Source organism: Lissotriton vulgaris, chromosome 6 (genome assembly GCF_964263255.1).
Source record: "Lissotriton vulgaris chromosome 6, aLisVul1.2, whole genome shotgun sequence".
Lineage (NCBI taxonomy): Eukaryota > Metazoa > Chordata > Amphibia > Caudata > Salamandridae > Lissotriton > Lissotriton vulgaris.
The window spans coordinates 323,725,426-323,743,324 of NC_141694.1; the positions used below are offsets into that span (position 1 = coordinate 323,725,426).

General features: G+C 43.5%; 1 protein-coding gene across 1 annotated transcript; it reads right to left on the bottom strand.

Moving 5' to 3' along the window:
* Positions 1–230: 230 nt before the first annotated feature.
* RRM2 (ribonucleotide reductase regulatory subunit M2) lies at positions 231–13,287 on the bottom strand. The gene is made up of 10 exons (XM_086926350.1): positions 13,089–13,287; positions 12,910–12,987; positions 12,093–12,242; positions 4,581–4,697; positions 4,339–4,472; positions 3,889–3,983; positions 2,669–2,802; positions 2,198–2,302; positions 963–1,076; positions 231–789 (listed from the first exon to the last, which is right to left on the bottom strand). The coding sequence occupies exons 1-10, from the start codon at positions 13,179–13,181 to the stop codon at positions 637–639; spliced, it is 1,173 nt and encodes a 390-aa protein (XP_086782476.1). The 5' UTR covers positions 13,182–13,287; the 3' UTR covers positions 231–636.
* Positions 13,288–17,899: the final 4,612 nt, after the last annotated feature.

Here is a 17,899-nt window from a genome sequence, read left to right on the forward strand (position 1 = left end):
CGCATTTCTCCCCACCCCTGCTTGAGCAACCAAATACACTGATTAAACATGTGACAAAAGCCAAGAGTGACAGGCATGCACACATACAGTTTGCCACAGCTGGTTTAAAATGCGCAGTGCTGAGGGCAGAATACTGGTAGGGGAACCATCAAGTACAGCTAGGGGGCATGAAATATAGTTAAGTGTTTCAACTGGGACGTCTAGTGCAAAAATTTCTGAAGAAATACCACTGCAAGTCAGGATTATTTTATTAAATAAAGTGCCACGTTTATGTACAAACTATTTAAAAAAAAGTAAAATATAAAAAACTTAAAATCTGCAAAGCAGAGATTGGGTTTAAGAAACAGTCAGCGACATTGTAAACAAAACCACGACTTGCAAGTTAAAACTCATCATTACCAATACTCGTAGCTTTACCAGTTACCCTGCAAACTGGTCTCAAATAGCAGACATGAAGTGGTACCAAGTTGCAGTTACTGATTGTGTGCAGAAAGTCTTTGAAATGCATCAAGCCCAACATAACACCGCAAATCCCTAAAGTCAGACAATGCTGCATTTCATGGCAGTAGTGCATGCTATTCAACAAGGGCTGGGCTTGAGTTTTCCCGGAGAGGTAATAGTTGCTAGTCTCATAATTTAGAAGTCAGCATCCAGCGTGAAGGAATTATCTGTTGGTTTTGACATGACACCCATTTTTTGGTATTCGCCCACTCGCTTCTCAAAAAAGTTCGTTTTTCCTTCCAGGGATATATTCTCCATAAAGTCAAACGGATTCTCCGATTTGAATACCTGAAAAATAAAATAGTAAAGCAGTGTTCAAGACCGGGTAAGACTGTTAGATGCAAGAAGCGATAATGAACTGTGAGACTCCAGGCTTAGTGGATTACTACAACGCAGCTCTTGAGGAGTTTCAGAAGGGAGAATAGACAATCCGGGAAAGGTGGCCAAAGGACTATAATTACCTTGCTAAAACCCAGCTCCAGCAGCAGTCGATCTGCTACAAATTCAATGTACTGCTTCATTAAAGTGCAATTCATGCCAATCAGGTTTACAGGCAAGGCTTCGGTTAAAAACTCCTAAAAGAAAGAGGGAAAGACTTATAACGCTGCAATAGGTTTAATCCCACACGCAACTATTAAACCTCAAATGATAAACATGCAATATGCTACAATAGCCACATGATGGCAGCATTTGATCAAGCGTAGCCAGAAAATACATCCACCTTGAGCCCGAGCACTGATAGAACCAAGAGCTAAAGCTAGTGAGCAACTGCCTAGGAGCTCCAATTTAGTCAATCCAAAACATTAAGTAATGTATCCACCATGTCACCGTTACATCCCACCGAGCATTCCATCCACCGCTTCACCAACCCACTTATCCCTTAACCCACTCGCACATGAACCCTCTTGATCTTTCATACTTCTTTCCCGTCATCAACCCTACTTTGCAACTTGGTAGATAAAAGCTCAAAAGTTCTTAGCACAGACATAAGAAACCCCCTCTGGAACTGCTCAAGAGGGTAGTGGGTCCAGCGCCCCACAGGTGTAAAGTGCATTAGAACATAGGGGCATATTACCAAGCAATAGCGATAATTATCTATTGCTTGGTTAGAGACAAAAATTAACCGCTGAGCTGCGCGATTTTTACCGCAGATAAACCTTGGTATTACCAAGGTTTATCGCAAATGCGATAAAAATCGGCCGTAATGCATGAATATCACTGAAAGGTCAGCGATATTCATGCATTAGCGAGCTAATGCTCTTAGCCATGTTATCCAATGGCAGGTGGATAACATGGCTAAGAACTGCTCAGGGCAGGTGTTAGCTTTTGGAGATATTTGAACTGAGCGCGAATATCTCCAAAAGTTGGTAATAGGAGATAGCGATGTTAGCGACTGTTTCCAGTCGCTAACATCTTGGCACGCCCACTTTGCATGTCATTAGTGATAAATCACTGACATGCAAAGTGGGGCCCAAGATGGTCGCTATCTCCTACTAGCTGTGGCTAACTGGTGTTAGCGACAGCTAGGTAATAGGGAGATCATTTTATCTCTGCTTTGGCTTTTAAAACCAAAAAAGCGGAGATAAACCCCCTTGATAATATGCCCCATAGTTCCATATTACAAGTAGAGAAAGATGTTGCGACGCCGCAGCATTCAGCTACCACGGAGAAGGAGCCAGCAGATTTGTCAGTTTACCTGCTCTATCCTGACAGCGTCGGTAATGAGGTCCACAACTCGTTTCTCCGATGGCTTGTTTACCAGGTGTTTGAACATGAGGCACGCAAAATCACAATGCAAACCCTGCAAATAAAACGCAAAGTCAGACATCCAACTATAGTCTCTTAACACATGCACCTCTGTGAGCCCCTTGATGCGACCGTTCATGTAGTGAAACATCACAGCTGAGTCATTAACTACCACCTGTGTAGTATGTGCAATTTACATTGTACACGGCTTCTTTGACAATGATCAGAGGCCCCTGCAGTAGAATGGAAGGCAGAGAATGGGAATAGAGGAGATGCAGAGATGGATGAATTGATGGCGATAAGTGTTTGAGAAAAGGAATGCAAGAGCGGAATACGGAAGAATGGAGAAATGGACGTGCACTTCACAAGATATGGGTGTATCAATCGTGAAGCAGCAGTGTCTATTAAACGTTCCACTTACCTCATCTCTGCTGATCAGCTCGTTAGAAAATGTAAGTCCGGGCATCAGTCCTCGTTTCTTGAGCCAGAATATAGATGCGAATGAGCCAGAGAAGAAGATTCCCTCTACTGCGGCAAAGGCCACCACGCGCTCACCTGCGGACAGAATAAGCACTCGTTGAAGTCACAAGCAGAAATAAGTCCTGCAGTTCCCCATCCGAGCTAGTGTATAAGGTGCCTGAGAGACTCGGCCCCACCAATAATGTACAGGTGCCCATGGGTCGGGCAAGGACGTCGCGCCCTCGTTGACTGGCCCAACTTTAGAAGCACCAAGCAAGTGAACTCCTGGTCTCATTGGCTCAGTCATATTGTAGACTCCATATCTGGTGCATGTGATTTCCAATGTTTTTTCACATTTCTATTTTAAATATCTAGTTTATTTTCTACAGCGCTAGGATAGTTAAGCCTCTTCAGTGCATCAGTACCATCACAGGATCACTGCATGTGATGTAGAAAATGCGCAGGGTACATTAATTTTTTTTACAAGGGGCAAAGGTTTATGACAACGTGTATGGAGAGGCACATTGCCTACTCTAGTTTTAGCCGAACCATCTATTTTTATCAGGACTTTGTCCCTACCTCCGAGGCTGAAGAGATGTCAAGCTTTGACTCTCAGCACCGGTTAGGTGCACAAACAAAGTTACTAATTTGTTATCCAGTTAGAGAGAGTTCAATGCCAAGAGTCTTTTCCTTAGACCATATGTAGGACTATGGGTATGCCAGCCCTCTTCCCTCACCACGATCTACTATTATGAACTGGGTTCCACCAGTAGTTTGGTAAACCTTGCATTCTAACGGAAGCATGTACATATTTCTTGGCATGACCAACACTTAATTCCCATCTACAGGAAATTCCACCCATTCCCACCAACCTGCATGCCCACATGCAGATGTCGAAAGCCCAATCCTGCCAAGCACGGACCAAAAAAAAAAAAACCTCACTCTTCTGCTTTGCCCCAACTGGAAAACTACAAAAATGCACTCTGTATAGAAGGCCTACGACAATAGTGTAATTTTCAGATTTAAAGTATTCAATCAAGCACTGCACTCGAATTGCTAAAAGATGTTAGACCAAAGCATGGATCTCACTAAACATTGAAAAAACAATTGGTCTGCAATGTGCAAATTGTGGTTAAGGATTTCAACATGCATAACAGTGCATTTAAAACCCTATACACCTACCAAATGTAGCTTCTCGGTCTCCAATCCAACGCATGGCCCAGTCGGCCTTCTTTTTAACACAAGGTAGGGTTTCAATGGCGTTGAAGAGAAACTCCCTAGAAAAATAAAGCAACATTAACAATAAGCAATGTAATTGGCAATAAATCCAAATAAACCTTGCTTGGAAGATCAGAAGAGACCAGACGAGCTACCACTAGAGCATACACCCACGTTCAAACTGTAAAGAAAACCACTGCAGGGCCATGAGTGAGTAAACCCATAGACCCATTCTACAAATATCGGATTAGCATGGCTAGTGTGGTTCATGGCTAGTGTGTGGAACACGTATACGCCCTGCATCACATTAACCAAGCTTCAGGACGGCTGAGGAGTCATGCAGCGTTGAATTATGTACAGAGTAAAGCGCAAACATCCTAATACTAGTCTACAGTACACATGCTTTGCACTCACCTTTCTTTGGAATCCTTAATGTAGGTATCGATGAGAAGACTGTACATTTCGGAGTGTATGTTCTCCATAGCAATTTGAAAACCATAAAAACAACGGGCTTCTGTGACTTGCACTTCTTGACTAAAACGTTCAACCTGGGAAATTAAGTGTGTATTTAGTGCATCAGGAGCCACTCATGGACGCAGCTGACCCACCCCAAAACAAGCGCATTGCAAGTAGATCGAAACTGCTGTGCTGCTTACCAGGTTCTCGTTCACAATGCCATCGCTGGCTGCAAAGAAGGCCAAGACATGCGAGATGAAGTACCGCTCGTCGGCCTTCAAAGAGTCCCAGTGCTGCATGTCTTTGGAAAGATCAACCTATAAACAAAGTAAACGCCAATGTGAGGAGCAGTGCCACTATATTGGAGATAAAGACCACAGTGAACACAGCACAGCCAAACGTGTACTATTCAGAGAAGTAAAGCTGCAGTATCCCGAGAGCTGACAGGCCAAGCCGGAAGCAGGTGTGGGATTAAAAATCACGTGTAATACACTAAAGCTGTACAATACCCAGGGCTCAAAGACCATTTGCTTCTGCATAATTTCCAGCAGTTAGACAACCCTTTCCTAACAAACCTGCAAAGCCATGAACATGCAAAAACATCACACGCTGGTTTGAAAGGTCAATGAGAGACCCATATGCACAAAGACTATGTGGGACAAAAGCCAATGTTTGGGAATTGAACAGATATTACCCATTTGGTTTGTTACCTTAAGTGGACTGTGCGGGTCACCGATGTACTCCTGCATTATGTGCTTTATTTATATTCATTCAAGAGTTATATAGCACAGGCTATCAGAGCGCTTTACATGAGGTTCCACAAAAATAGCATTACAAGATTACATCAGCTCCAATTTAAAATCAGTTGCTAGACAGACAATTGCAAGAGTAGAGAAGACGAGATAATTGAAGTGTAGAGGGGAAGGTGGTAAGGGTAGAGGAATAGGAGGGAGATACGGCAGAGAGACAAAAGGAAAGTCTGTCTAAAGTCTGGCTGGGTAGGTGACGGTCGAGGGGGGAAGTCCCAAAACCCATCTCCTCTATAGCAATCAGGTAGCTCCACCGGGTATATAGCAACGCTTGATGAAGGGCAATCATCTCATTTGTTGGCAGCAGCGGAGGCTACCACATTTTAGTTGTACCTCTTGCTGAATCGCAGTCTGAAGTCACACGTGGGATGTTATGGGAGGGGAACGGTGCTCCTTGCGGAGCAGTGTAGGTGGCAGCTACGACTCAAGTCAACTTGGAGGTTGCTCCCTGGGCGGCCTATGGAGTGGCTGTCAAATTCATAAACCGTTCACACTATTGTCTGGTCTCCAGGATGGAATGCAAACTAGTCGGAATACTGCTGACTGGAGGAGTTCTTAAGTAGTGGTTATCCAGATCAGTGGAATTAAATCCCGCTAGGAACTTTAACAACTTTATCTTATCCCCCTCAAGTTTAGTGCAAAAGTAACCCCTTCATAGGGTGTGAGCGGCCTCCTGCTAGAGTAGGCTTAAAAATATGCATTTAGCAGGACTCCGTCAACCCCTTCATGTGATGCTTCTTAGCATACCACGCATGTTTACAGGTGCAGCACGAGATCAAAGTCTCCACATAGGTAAGGTGATACCCTGTACCTACACACTGACAATAGACAAAGTAATCGCCAGAACTTATAGGTCAATCTTCAAGCTTCCTAGTTATGTCTCACCAGCACAAATCAGTCTGGAGTTCGGGATACAAAAGCAAACTGTGGGAAGGGGCAGCTTCATAAAATGCTGGCACAAGAACATAAACGCAGAGCCAGGCACCCTAAATTCCCATCTCTGGACTGAACTGCATAGACGTGAACGATCACACGCTAGAGTGTATCTGACGGAATCTCAACAAAATCTCGAGCTGACTTTGGAACAGCCCAGTAGACCACAAACACTTTAAAAAGCTGGTAACAAGAGTAACTAAAATAACATCCCTGTTGGAAGACAAAGAAACTGACAAAAAAGGCACATGGATGGATAGTCTTAATGGACTATAAAACTAAAGCCTCAAGTGTATTTAGATCAAGGATTTAAACAGAAGATTAAGGAAAAATTCCTAAAGCTATTCCTAAAGCTGCGGTTAGGCATTCTTCCAATTCTCCCTCATCTGGCTCCATAGAAGAGGACTCAGGACGACCAAATTTGTCGACTCTGCAAAACAGGTCCTGAAGATCTAGTCCACACAATATGTATTTGTCCCAGTTTAACGGACCTAAGGAGAACACTATTACGTGCAATATAGAATCAGAAGGGGATTAGATCCTGCCGACAGGCAGTCAAACTGTTTCAATTTGCAAGAGATCCAACTAAACTGCAAAATTACAAAATACATTGATGCAGTGGCAAAAAGAATTAATGGAGCACAAAAAGATGTAAATGTGCAATAGCCAGACATTGCCCCGAGCATCACTGAGCTCACGATCTAAACGAAGTACATTGACTAATCGACAATACGTACTACGCAAATTTTAAATGTTTGATAACCAATTTATGTATTTTAAATGGTGAGTTTTAATTAACTGTGCAATACATGTACTCAACTGTACCTACACAGAACAGGGTTCTGTTCAAAGTGATTGGCTACTCTCTCTAAATGTGTATGGTTCTGCAACTTTAATAATGATGTATTTTTATTTGGTGTGAAGCTTGGAGCATGAGTTAAGTGCCGGCTTCAAATTATTGGCAGCCATTTTGTGGAGCCCTCAGCCAGCAGTCCAGTTACATGCCCGGCTCCATTTAGCATGCCCTCCACTTCTATAGCACCAACTATAGAAGCAACAATATTGGTTTGATTTCCTGAAAGAGCAGTCTCCGGATGCTGGATTTCTTACAGAGACCCAGGTTAATGAGTCTCCTGCACCGGATATATTAACTCTCTCAAGCTGCAGTATTGTAAGAGACAATCCAAAATAAAAGAGGAATTGCTATTATCTTCAAGGGTAAAGTCAAACGTAAATTTTAAGATCTTCCTACTGCAGCCTCTTCTAGACCTCTGGATTGGAAAGGCCTTAGAGTCCACTCTGTTCAACAGCTAAGGCCACATGAGGCTGCATCTGCTGGCCCCTTGGTTTAACATGCTTCACCTAGGAAAAATATTGTATTGTAGAGACTGGAGCAAAACTGTCAAGCCAGAGGCCAAAACCAAGTAAAAAAAAAAAACTGCTATTGATAAATAGCATGGTCTTTGTTGATCAGAACGAGTATCCTACTAAAATTTCTATGGCTCAGAACTGTCCTAAGACTTTTCAATGCAGTTAAAGACCTGTATGACCCCAGTAAAAGGTCCCCTATATAGTCTGTCTCAATGTACAGAACTAGTGTGGTTCTTTGTGAACAAGGTAGCCACTAGATAAGCGCAATTAGCGGCTAATACTAGGACAGGTTTACATTGAGGACTGATAGCTCAATCCAGCGCCCTCCTCCATTTAACTTTTATTACTCTTAACACATGCAGAACCAGGTTCCAAACATGGGGACCTGGTCCCAGCTGGACTCTGCTGGGTTTAGGTCCATCCTGTGGTCAATTAAATGGAGTTCACCCCTAAACCTCCTTTCTCCAGATTAGCTGGGGATTAGATTCTAATCTGCTTCAAGGAGTGGTAGATTTGCTCAACTACTCCATGAATGCTACGTTCCATGGTCTTATAAACAATGTTCCTCCCTCTTCTAAAGAAACCCAATCTTGATCCTACTAAGTAGGCTAACTTCAGAACATTCTCGTTGCTGCCCCGCTTGTCCAAAATTTTAACAAATGTATGCATTACCACCTTTGCGGAAGACAAAGAACTTCTCCAACCTTCTCAATCTGGGCTCTGATCAGGACAGTAGAGACCACCCGCCTGGGTGGCACAGAACACCTAAAACATCTCTTGGATGAGGGCAGCACAGCCAATCTGATAGTTAGATCTCAGCACGGCCTTCGATAGGGTCCCATCACATCCTTGTGGACAGCTGGCAGATTTGCGCTCTGAATGTACCCCAACAGAGAGGCTGGTTTCATCTTTACGTGTGCACTCTTGCAGATGTGGTGGAGATCTGTGGTCTGACTTTTCTTATGCCGACACAATTATTTTCCCGGTTGTCTCCACAGGGATAGACTAGTCTCAACCTTTGAGTTGACTTCCATCTAGGAGGCAGTCTGAGACAAACTTAACGGTGCTAAAAGAGAAGTTATGGTTCTGGGCAAGAACCAAGAGCTCGGCCCTAGACATTTACAGGACATAGTCTCACTTTACCAACCATGCCCGAAAGCAAGATCAGCAAGTCCGTACCTTAACTGTGTGCCTAGAATAGATCAGGCTCATTCCGGAGGATGCTCATTTTCATACCCAATCTTTGAAATGACCTACTCCTGAGATAATGCACCTCTATTGTAGTTTTGTTAACTTTTAAAAACATGGCTATTTTAAATCTGGCGATTTCGGATTATACCTAGCACTGGGAAACCAGATCGGTAGTTGTGCACTCTATAAATGAACATTTTGAAATAAGTAACTTTACTCCTGAACAGTGTGCTGGATGATCACAGATTGTTCATAGGAGTATTTGGTCCAGGCAATCAGTGTATCTACTGCGGTCAGGACAAGTGGACAAATTATAGTAATCACAGCTCTGTTACCCAAATCTCAAAGAATCTCACATCCCAGCTTCTTTGGAGACTGTTGGAATAACCCTAGCGGTGCGGAACACTACTTTGACAGAAAGGTCACCTTCATATCAAGAAAGTGGACGACTACCCAAGATACCCCTACATTTAGTTGACTAACAACTTGTCGAGACCAGCTGTAAGGTACAAGTTGTCCAATAGGTCATGCTCTGATCCAGCAGAGGGTATCGGGACGCCCACATTCCCAATGGCAAAATAGATGGCCTGAGGCAAACAAGCCCAAACACACAATTTCTAACTGCACCCAGATAGTAAGACTGCCACTCAACATGGTCTGAGCAGATTTAAAGCTTGCAAGAGGGCAACCATCTTGGGTTTTAGGCATGCAGCGGATAATATAGGACTAGCATGGAAAAAAGGCTGCTATCTCGGAATCAGACACTTCCAAAGAACAATGGACTTGTAAAGTCAGAATTAAAGGCAGACGTGGTCTACATTTGCATTGGGTGCCACACAATTGACAGCCTAATCCAAAATACACAGGCAGCCAGTGGTTAGACATCACACTGCACGAAAGTCCCAAATGATTAGCAGGCAAGCATCTTGGCTTTAGACCTAGACAATCCACACTGCCACTGAATAACCTGCAGTAGTATTAATGGAGGTATCACGTAGGGGATGAGGGGGAGGGGGGGATGTAGGATGATACAATGTGTAATGTTACATTGCGGTTCACAATGCAAGAAGGTACATCGACTTGCACTGGAGTTGGAAAAGTAATTCACACTATTCCGGTCTACGTTCAGGGAATCGCAGAAAAGCATGTTCATCTACTGGCTGAATTGCAGTGTGAATCCCAGCTTCCCCACTTTATCAAATTGTGTGATCCTAGGCAATAGTTTTATTTCACTTTCCCCTCCTTTCTTCATGTCCACATAAGGACCTGGAAACTGGACTTCTGGATGCGCACTGCAAAAAACCTTTGCATTTGTTGGGCTTAACCTAAGAGTGGACATAACTAACCGACTTGCCTCGCCTCTTCGTTCACTTCTGGCAAAGTCTGTGTGGGGGTTCTAGATTCATGTTTGAAACCCATCACTTTAAAATATTTCAATGCACTAACATAACCGGATGTACTAAAGTGAAATGGTTTTGCATGTTCATGAAACACTTACATTTTTTAAGAGACCGTAGTATTAACAATTTTGCTTTAAAAAAAATGTTTCTAACGTTAAGTGGTACAGGACAACTTACTTTCGTCAACTTAAATTAACCTTTAAACAAAGACATGTCTATTTAATATTAGTGCGGAGTCAAGTGAACATCTGCTGTTGCTCAGGTGCCCGTATGTAGCCCCACGGGTCGTACTTTGAGTATCAATGCAATTGACTAAGGTTCCAGTGACTGCTAGTGGTTAAACTACTTTCAAACATTACTCCCATCATAGTTTGTGATGGATATATGCAACACCTCGCCAACCCTCAAAGTGGGACAGATGGTATGCATTTGCATGTAATGTCACCATTTGTGACATTACATACTGATGTCATACAGACAAATGTGCACCAAGCCCATATTTATGATCTGGTAGACGACAATGTTACTCACCTTTTCACTAACAAATCGGTCCAGATACAGTAGGCTACTTGCATCAGCCTCACTTGGATACATTGCTGTTAAGTCTTTCTTGCACTATGGAGCGCTGTACCATAAATACGGCACATCTATGGTGTTAAGCTATTTTGCTGCAGGCGCAAGTAAACTGATGCATTGCGTATTAATCTCGAGCGCTGCACGAGACACTCGTGTTCTCATTGAGGACATGGGAATGTTAAGAATGTGGGGGCATTGAAGAGGGAGAGCTACCTGCTGGCTATTCTTTTTAACAATGGCGACGAGGGACTTAAACCCTACGAACCCATGCTTATGAATTGACACAAGGAGACTTTCAAGTTTATTACTTTATGGGAAAATTCATGAACTTCTAAAGGAATAACACCTGAGGAATATTGTGCATGATCTACAGAAAATGTTGAACTTTGTTCCTATTATGAGTGTGCAAGCGGTCCTGTGCTCTGAGGAACTGTCACCGGGTGCATCTTAATTCACAAGAACCATTGACACAAGGAGACTTTCAAGTTTATTACTTTATGGGAAAATTCATGAACTTCTAAAGGAATAACACCTGAGGAATATTGTGCATGATCTACAGAAAATGTTGAACTTTGTTCCTATTATGAGTGTGCAAGCGGTCCTGTGCTCTGAGGAACTGTCACCGGGTGCATCTTAATTCACAAGAACCCTCTGCGCGATTGTTTGATCTGATGAGGATCAACACCAGCATATTGTGAATAGGTATAGTGAGCAACTTAGCATTGAGGACATGCCGACAGAGATCACTGCAAAGCAGACAATTGGTCATACTAGCTAGCCAAGGTACTAGACTAACCAGCACCAATTGGAGAAAGGCCAGTCAGATGTGAAGTCCAATTATTCATATCTTGAGTGACATGGTCTAGTGAAATAACAGGTATATAGTTAAGGGACAGGAGTTAATTTTCAGACTGTACGGTCTGCCAACATCCGATCTGTCTACGATTGTCACCAATGACATTTAGGTTATTCGTTGTCTTGTTGGAGCATTACAGACCCACTTGTGTATTTTCAGGAACTAATATGACAAACATGTAGCAAATGCAAAACAGTTTTAAAGGGTCACTAACGTAACGTTAACACGTGGCCACTATTTTGACTATAACATTGAGCAGAAGTACTTGGAGATTAACTTGGGTAAACGCAATAGGATGTGCAGCTAAAATCGGAGCATTAAATCAAGAGCACAGCACCCCCAGTTAAGCTACATTCTTAAAACTGCACTATTAACATAGTTGGAGGCCATGGTTTATACAATTGTGCGTTTTTCATTTTTGTCTTGTTGGGGCACGTCAGGAGAACCTTTGGTAGCAGAGTTTCAACACTAAAACAAGTTCCACAGCGCTTTTCTACTTAAGACACCCTCCCTCTGAAGGTGGGGCAAACATTGGTAGCAGTCTCTAGCCAGGATTCCACTTGGTGTTCCACTCACCTCCTCTGCCGTCCAAAAGGAGGCTTCGGCTTTTTTGTACATCTGCCAGATGTCGTGATACTTGATGGGGAAGATGACAAAACGTTGAGGGTTCTCTCTAAGCAGAGGCTCATCTTGCACCCCCGATAGCCGGCTCACTTTACTCTTAACCTAAAGGAGTAAAAAAAAAAAAAAAAAAAAAAAAAAAAAAAGTTGGTTTTAAAGTCAATACATATCTACGAGTCGATAACTGCAAGGACTATCCCCTGAAGAAGTCCAGGCACAAGTGTCAAGAACCGACAACATACACCGACACGCCCCAACGCGGACCAGCCGGTTATCTAAATACTCCTGAACCCCTTAACTCACCCACGGCCCAAAACTAACTTTGTCAAGAAGCACCCTTTACACCGTGGAGGGGGGGGGGGCACTGCCTTTAATTATACCATTCATACAAGCCTATATACTTGAATTCAGATATACTGTAGAACATATTCCGTCACTCGCCCACACCCCGTCCTATGTAGGAGTTCTATTGGAGAAGGGTGACAGATCGCACAAGATGGCGCGGGTATTCAGATTGCGGTCACTTGGTACAGACACAAAGGAGTTCGGTTGGGGGGGTAAATACATTTGGCACCAAAAAAACGTCAGGCTAATGCTGTACCCCGCAACGACACGTATATCATGCGTATTTCCTCAAAAAGAAACAAGCCGTTAACTACGTTTTCTCCCTTACTTGGCTAAACGATCCACCAGGTCACCACCTATCACCCCACAGACCGAGATACGGAAGCGTACGCTGGTCTTAACCCCTCCAAAAAGCCAACCCACTCACCGTTTCCTTCTCGGCTTCATTGAAGATGTTCCGTGCAGTCTTGGTGGCCAGTACCCGGGTGCTGCTAAGTGTTGGCGGCTGTAGTGAAGATAGGAATAAAATAAAGGGAATGAGCGAGCAGGAAGAAACCATTAAAGAAAATTATGGCAGGAGAGAGAGAGAGAGAAACATCACTGTACCGTGTTTTCCTTATCAGTCAGAGCCAAACCCTTGAGAGGAGAAAGACCCAGGTTCTCGTTTTTAGCAGACAACGGGTTGCGGGCGGAAAGCATATTGAAAAGAAGTTGGAGTCGAGAAGCGAGCGCAATAAAAGAAAATAAAACACGAGAGCACAGCAGACACGCCGAGTTAAAATACTGCGAACGGACAGAGGCTATTCAGTGCTCCCCGGGTTTTATATGATATTCACACTTGGCGCCAGAAGAGAAGCAGCCAACGAGCAACGACCTGGACTACTTCAGCCAATTGGACTCCTACCAACGAACAAAAGGAAGCGGTCCTCCCGTAGTGATTGGCTGACACGGGTGCACCAGCTGGCCGCTAGGAAGACAGCTGCAAGAAATCGCTCGTGACAATCAAACGCTCCGCGGGAAACATGAGGTCTGCCTGACTGTCAGAACCTGAGAAAGCGCGCGCGAATTCTTGTTACACAAGCGGCAGCTTTATTTGAAAAAAATCCCGCTCCGTCGGCCATAGTATGAAATACAAACTTCACGAGACAGAAAAGTCTCTGCAAAAATACTGCATGCACAGACAAAGTTTGGAAAGAGGTCAACTCGGCCGTGCAGTCTGGGGCATTTTGCTTGTACGATTACAAAGTCAGAGAAGACCAAAGGGTGGTTCGTAAATGCATGGCATAGGCTGGTGCAGGTTACAAGGAACACTGCCATAACGCGCGCACAGTAAAAGTTGAAACCTATGGCATCGACGTGCTACACACTATGTATGGCATCCCCAGCTTTTCAATCGTTAATTTGTAACGAGCCACTGCCCACTCAAGTTACTTTGGATGACCACATTTTGAAAAACAAAACCGATCCGGGGACCTTTTAGGTGCCATGGGGCAAAAAATGCGCGGTCACCTTAAAGTTACACAATACTACATGGCACAGGCCTGGTACACACTACATGGGATCTAAAATGCTTTTATAGGAGCGCGTAATATAAATGTTATCATCATGCACGCACATACTACACACACTGTAGCCTGTCTATGCCAATTATTGTATGGTAAAAATGGATTGCGCAGTCAATGTCATTGCTTGACAAATATGCTACAGATTCACATAACGAAGGCAGCCCTGCTACACACTCACTTCATAGCCAGGCTGAGTACAGTCGGGGTGTATACTCGGTCCAAGACATAACCAAACACCTCTTAGACTATTCAACCCTTCATAGCAGAAAGACTGCACAATGAATTGCATAGAGATGTTAAGGTTATCCCAATGTGCAGATTCACGTTGCTTGTACTTGTTTTTGTGATATCCATGTGGCTTAATATTTTACTTGGTTCATATAATCAGTTATTTTATAAATACGATCACAATAACATGTCTTCATCGCGACAGATCAACTTCTTTTAACTTATTAGGCTGGACTGCTTTAGTTTGAAGCTCATATTGTGGGTCACTCGTCTTAGCTCATTCACATATTAGACTTGAAACTTTGGTGGTCAGCATTGAGTTACTGAAATATTTCCAGCATTGTTCTGTAAAAATCCAGTAAAACTGTCCGCCTTCACCGTAGACGTGCTTTCGCGGGTTCCCCTTTTCGTTAACTTATGTTATGCTACCGAATCCTTGCACGTTATCAGTGACACATTATTTTATTTCAAAAGGGGGTTCAGAAGTGCATTATGATTATGAAACCAGTAGTTATAGATTCCTCTGGCCACATCCCCTCCCCCATTGCACTCTCATTGTAGTGCCATTATGTTTGAACAACCATTTTGGAACCGGTTTTCCTATAAAACAAAAACCAAATCCTCGTAGATTTTCAAAAACTGTAGACAATGCGGCCGAAATCTCTGAAGATGCGAATCATCACGGGCATTCTCTTTAAACAGGTGGGAGCTCTGCAGAGGTCAGTTTCTTTAGACATGTATCATTATAATGTAATAGTTTAATTTATACTTTCTCTCCTGTTAAACTAAAAAAAAAAATCATGCACATTGGCATGAATATATATCTGATTATAAAAAGTGGACTGAACTCACAACTGGTCAAAACATTGAGGTATTCAATGCACTGCATGGTCACACATATTATTTGCAATAGTTAATAAGTCCAGAAAAGAGCCTTATACACTATTCTTTTCCCACTCATGTGGACAAATAAGAGCCACGCAGTATAACTTCTCCTAAAAGCAGCTGAAATCTGCATGCGATTTAAAAGGCACACAACACAGCTGCTTTTGGCGGGTCCTTCAGGCTGCACACACCCCTCCCCCGCCGTTTGGTACTGCAGCTGCTGCTATTGTATAACCCACCAGTCTTAATAATAGATTCTGTTGAGTCCCAACAGTCTCTATACGGCAAGCAAGAACGCTTTTTTTTTTAAAGGAGCTGCATTGACTTAAAGCCCTTCTATTTTGGCGCCAGGGTAAAACCGAACAAAGGTGTGGGAGGCAACACCAGTGGAACCCACAAACCCATCCTTTTCCGGTTTTGAATTCCTTTCTCTACTCCTTTTCCAATGAACGCGGCTTGCTTCAGCCTGACATAGTGCGCATGTGCAGTTTAAGTTCGCACACTATAAACACCGCGCTGTGGCCTGCTTCGACGGCGTCTCAAATTGGCCAAAACAACTGCAAGCGTCTCTTTGCATGAATGAGTTGGGGTGTTCTAACTAAATTCGCACCCCCGTCGTTTTGTACACCCCCTACGTCAGTAGGGTGCCGATTCATGCAGGTTCTGCCTGTATATTCGTGCTCCCCCGTCTGGCTGTGCACACCCTACTCGTGTCACTCACTTTGCGCATGCGTGCTTCGGTTTATATTTTTTATTTATGCGTCTTTATCTCGCGTGGACTTTACCCGAAGGTGTCAGGAATATATATATATATTTTAGGCACTGGGATGATTACTTCGTTTTGCCAGAATCACAGTATGACGAGCTGACACCGAGACTCGAACCCCTGTTCCAAAGTCAGCAGCTCGGGCGTAATGTCACATCTTCTCCCACGGAGAAACCGTTCTACACCGTCCTATCTGGGCTGGACGCTGGTGTTTTGTACCAATGCTGTTGCCTTTTCGGCTGCGGATTGGAATTTACGTCAACCATTGAATCTGTTTTTGTTTCTGTTATTTATTTTAAATTGCATTTTTCTTATATCCCCTGCTGTAATTGCGACTACTCAAGGCAGGATGGTTACATGTTTTGCTTTAAACCACTTTCAAATACCCATTAGCGGAACAATATCATGGCCCCGTTTGCATGATTTTCATCATTCTTTTTTGTGAGGCAGACAAACATTTCTCCGAGTTGATGAGCCATGTCAATCCTCACTCCTGGCAAGGTCCCCTGCAGGTATTTGAATTTAAACATAAACACAAAATGCACCTGACAAGGACAACGACAAATGACAGGTCTCTCACTCAAGAACTTGGAGCGTTCCATAAAACCCCTTAACAACAAGAACATTACCATACATTAACATTCAGCCTGATCAGCCAGACTGTTCAAGAATATTATCCTAGGAATCACCTCAATTCTAAACCATTTATTCCTAACCTCACAAATGTGCCTTGTCTGTAGAGGTAGTCCCTCTACTATGCCCACATACAATTCAGGGAGCATAACGCCACCAAAACCTGCTTTATTCCAGAACTCACCCCAATTCCAAATAATGTATTTCAATTTCACTGCGCAATCCACATTCATGACAGCGCTTAGGGTGACACTCTTCAGTCTTTACAAACGTGAACTGCCTGTAGAGAAAGTCTCTCTACTATGCCCATATGCTAATCAGGGTACATAATGCCTCCAATTCTGTCCCGCCCCACCGGAGCACGTCAGATGATGATAACACGGGCAGCAAGCAAGACTTCTCACTGTAGAAGTATGCTTGCTCCGCACGCCCTCCGAGGGAGCCACTGAGCCCTAAATTAAGAGTTATAGGTACAACTGATCCAAAACACTACAGCGCACTTCTTGACGTCCTAAGTGTAATTACATACCTATGCAGGACACGTAATAGTGAATTGCCAATCCGGTCCTGAAGAAAGCCCTCTGACCTGACTTTGTACCCATAGGGCTGAAACTTGGTGACCGCTCGACCACCCATTTCTTGACACAGGTGCTATAGATCAGCAGCCCTTCTATTCACGCACAGCAATTCTTTTTAATCTTGCCCCATCCCTGACTAAATAAATTTGAACCAGTGGCAAGGAGGCAATTTTAAGTTCACTCCACTCTCACCCTCACCACTCCTGATCACCATCCCTGTTCACTACTGCGAATAACCAGTTGGTCTCCCTCCTGGTGGAGGAAAGCACAGATAAGACCCAATGATGCTTTTCACATAAGAAACAAAAGCGGACAACCAAGATATACCGCTACTACGAGTAATATGCAAATATGGTTTTTTTTAGAGTGGAAGAACCCCAGATCCTGGTAAAAACAGGACAAGTGATCCATTCTCCCCTGATCAATTGGTATTTGGATTGCTACAGGATAGAGAAATAGCACACTCCTACCAGATAACTGATTAATACTGCTGTCAGCACGTTTGTCTCCTTAAAACAAAACACCATGCAACTACAAGCAGAAATAAGTGAAACTCAGTCGCCATAATTCTGAGAAATAGTCCCAGTCTCCTAGGTCTGACACTGAGTAAAGCACTCACCCTTAATGTCAGGACCCTGTAGGACTATGTCCCTTTTCCAGGCAGGTGTTAAACTACTGTCTCAGTCTAAAGATCCGTGACTTTGGCTGTGCTAATGGCACTTGCATATCACAGCACAGCCTGCTGTTACCTACATGGGATTA

Coding starts and splice junctions, on each gene's coding strand:
- RRM2 (XM_086926350.1), bottom strand. CDS start 13,181: ATGCTTTCCGCCCGCAACCCGTTGTCTGCTAAAAACGAGAACCTGGGT. Junction 2,303..2,668: donor AGCTGATCAGCAGAGATGAG/GTAAGTGGAACG, acceptor TTTTATTTGCAG/GGTTTGCATTGTGATTTTGC. Junction 1,077..2,197: donor ACGCTGTCAGGATAGAGCAG/GTAAACTGACAA, acceptor TCTTTCTTTTAG/GAGTTTTTAACCGAAGCCTT.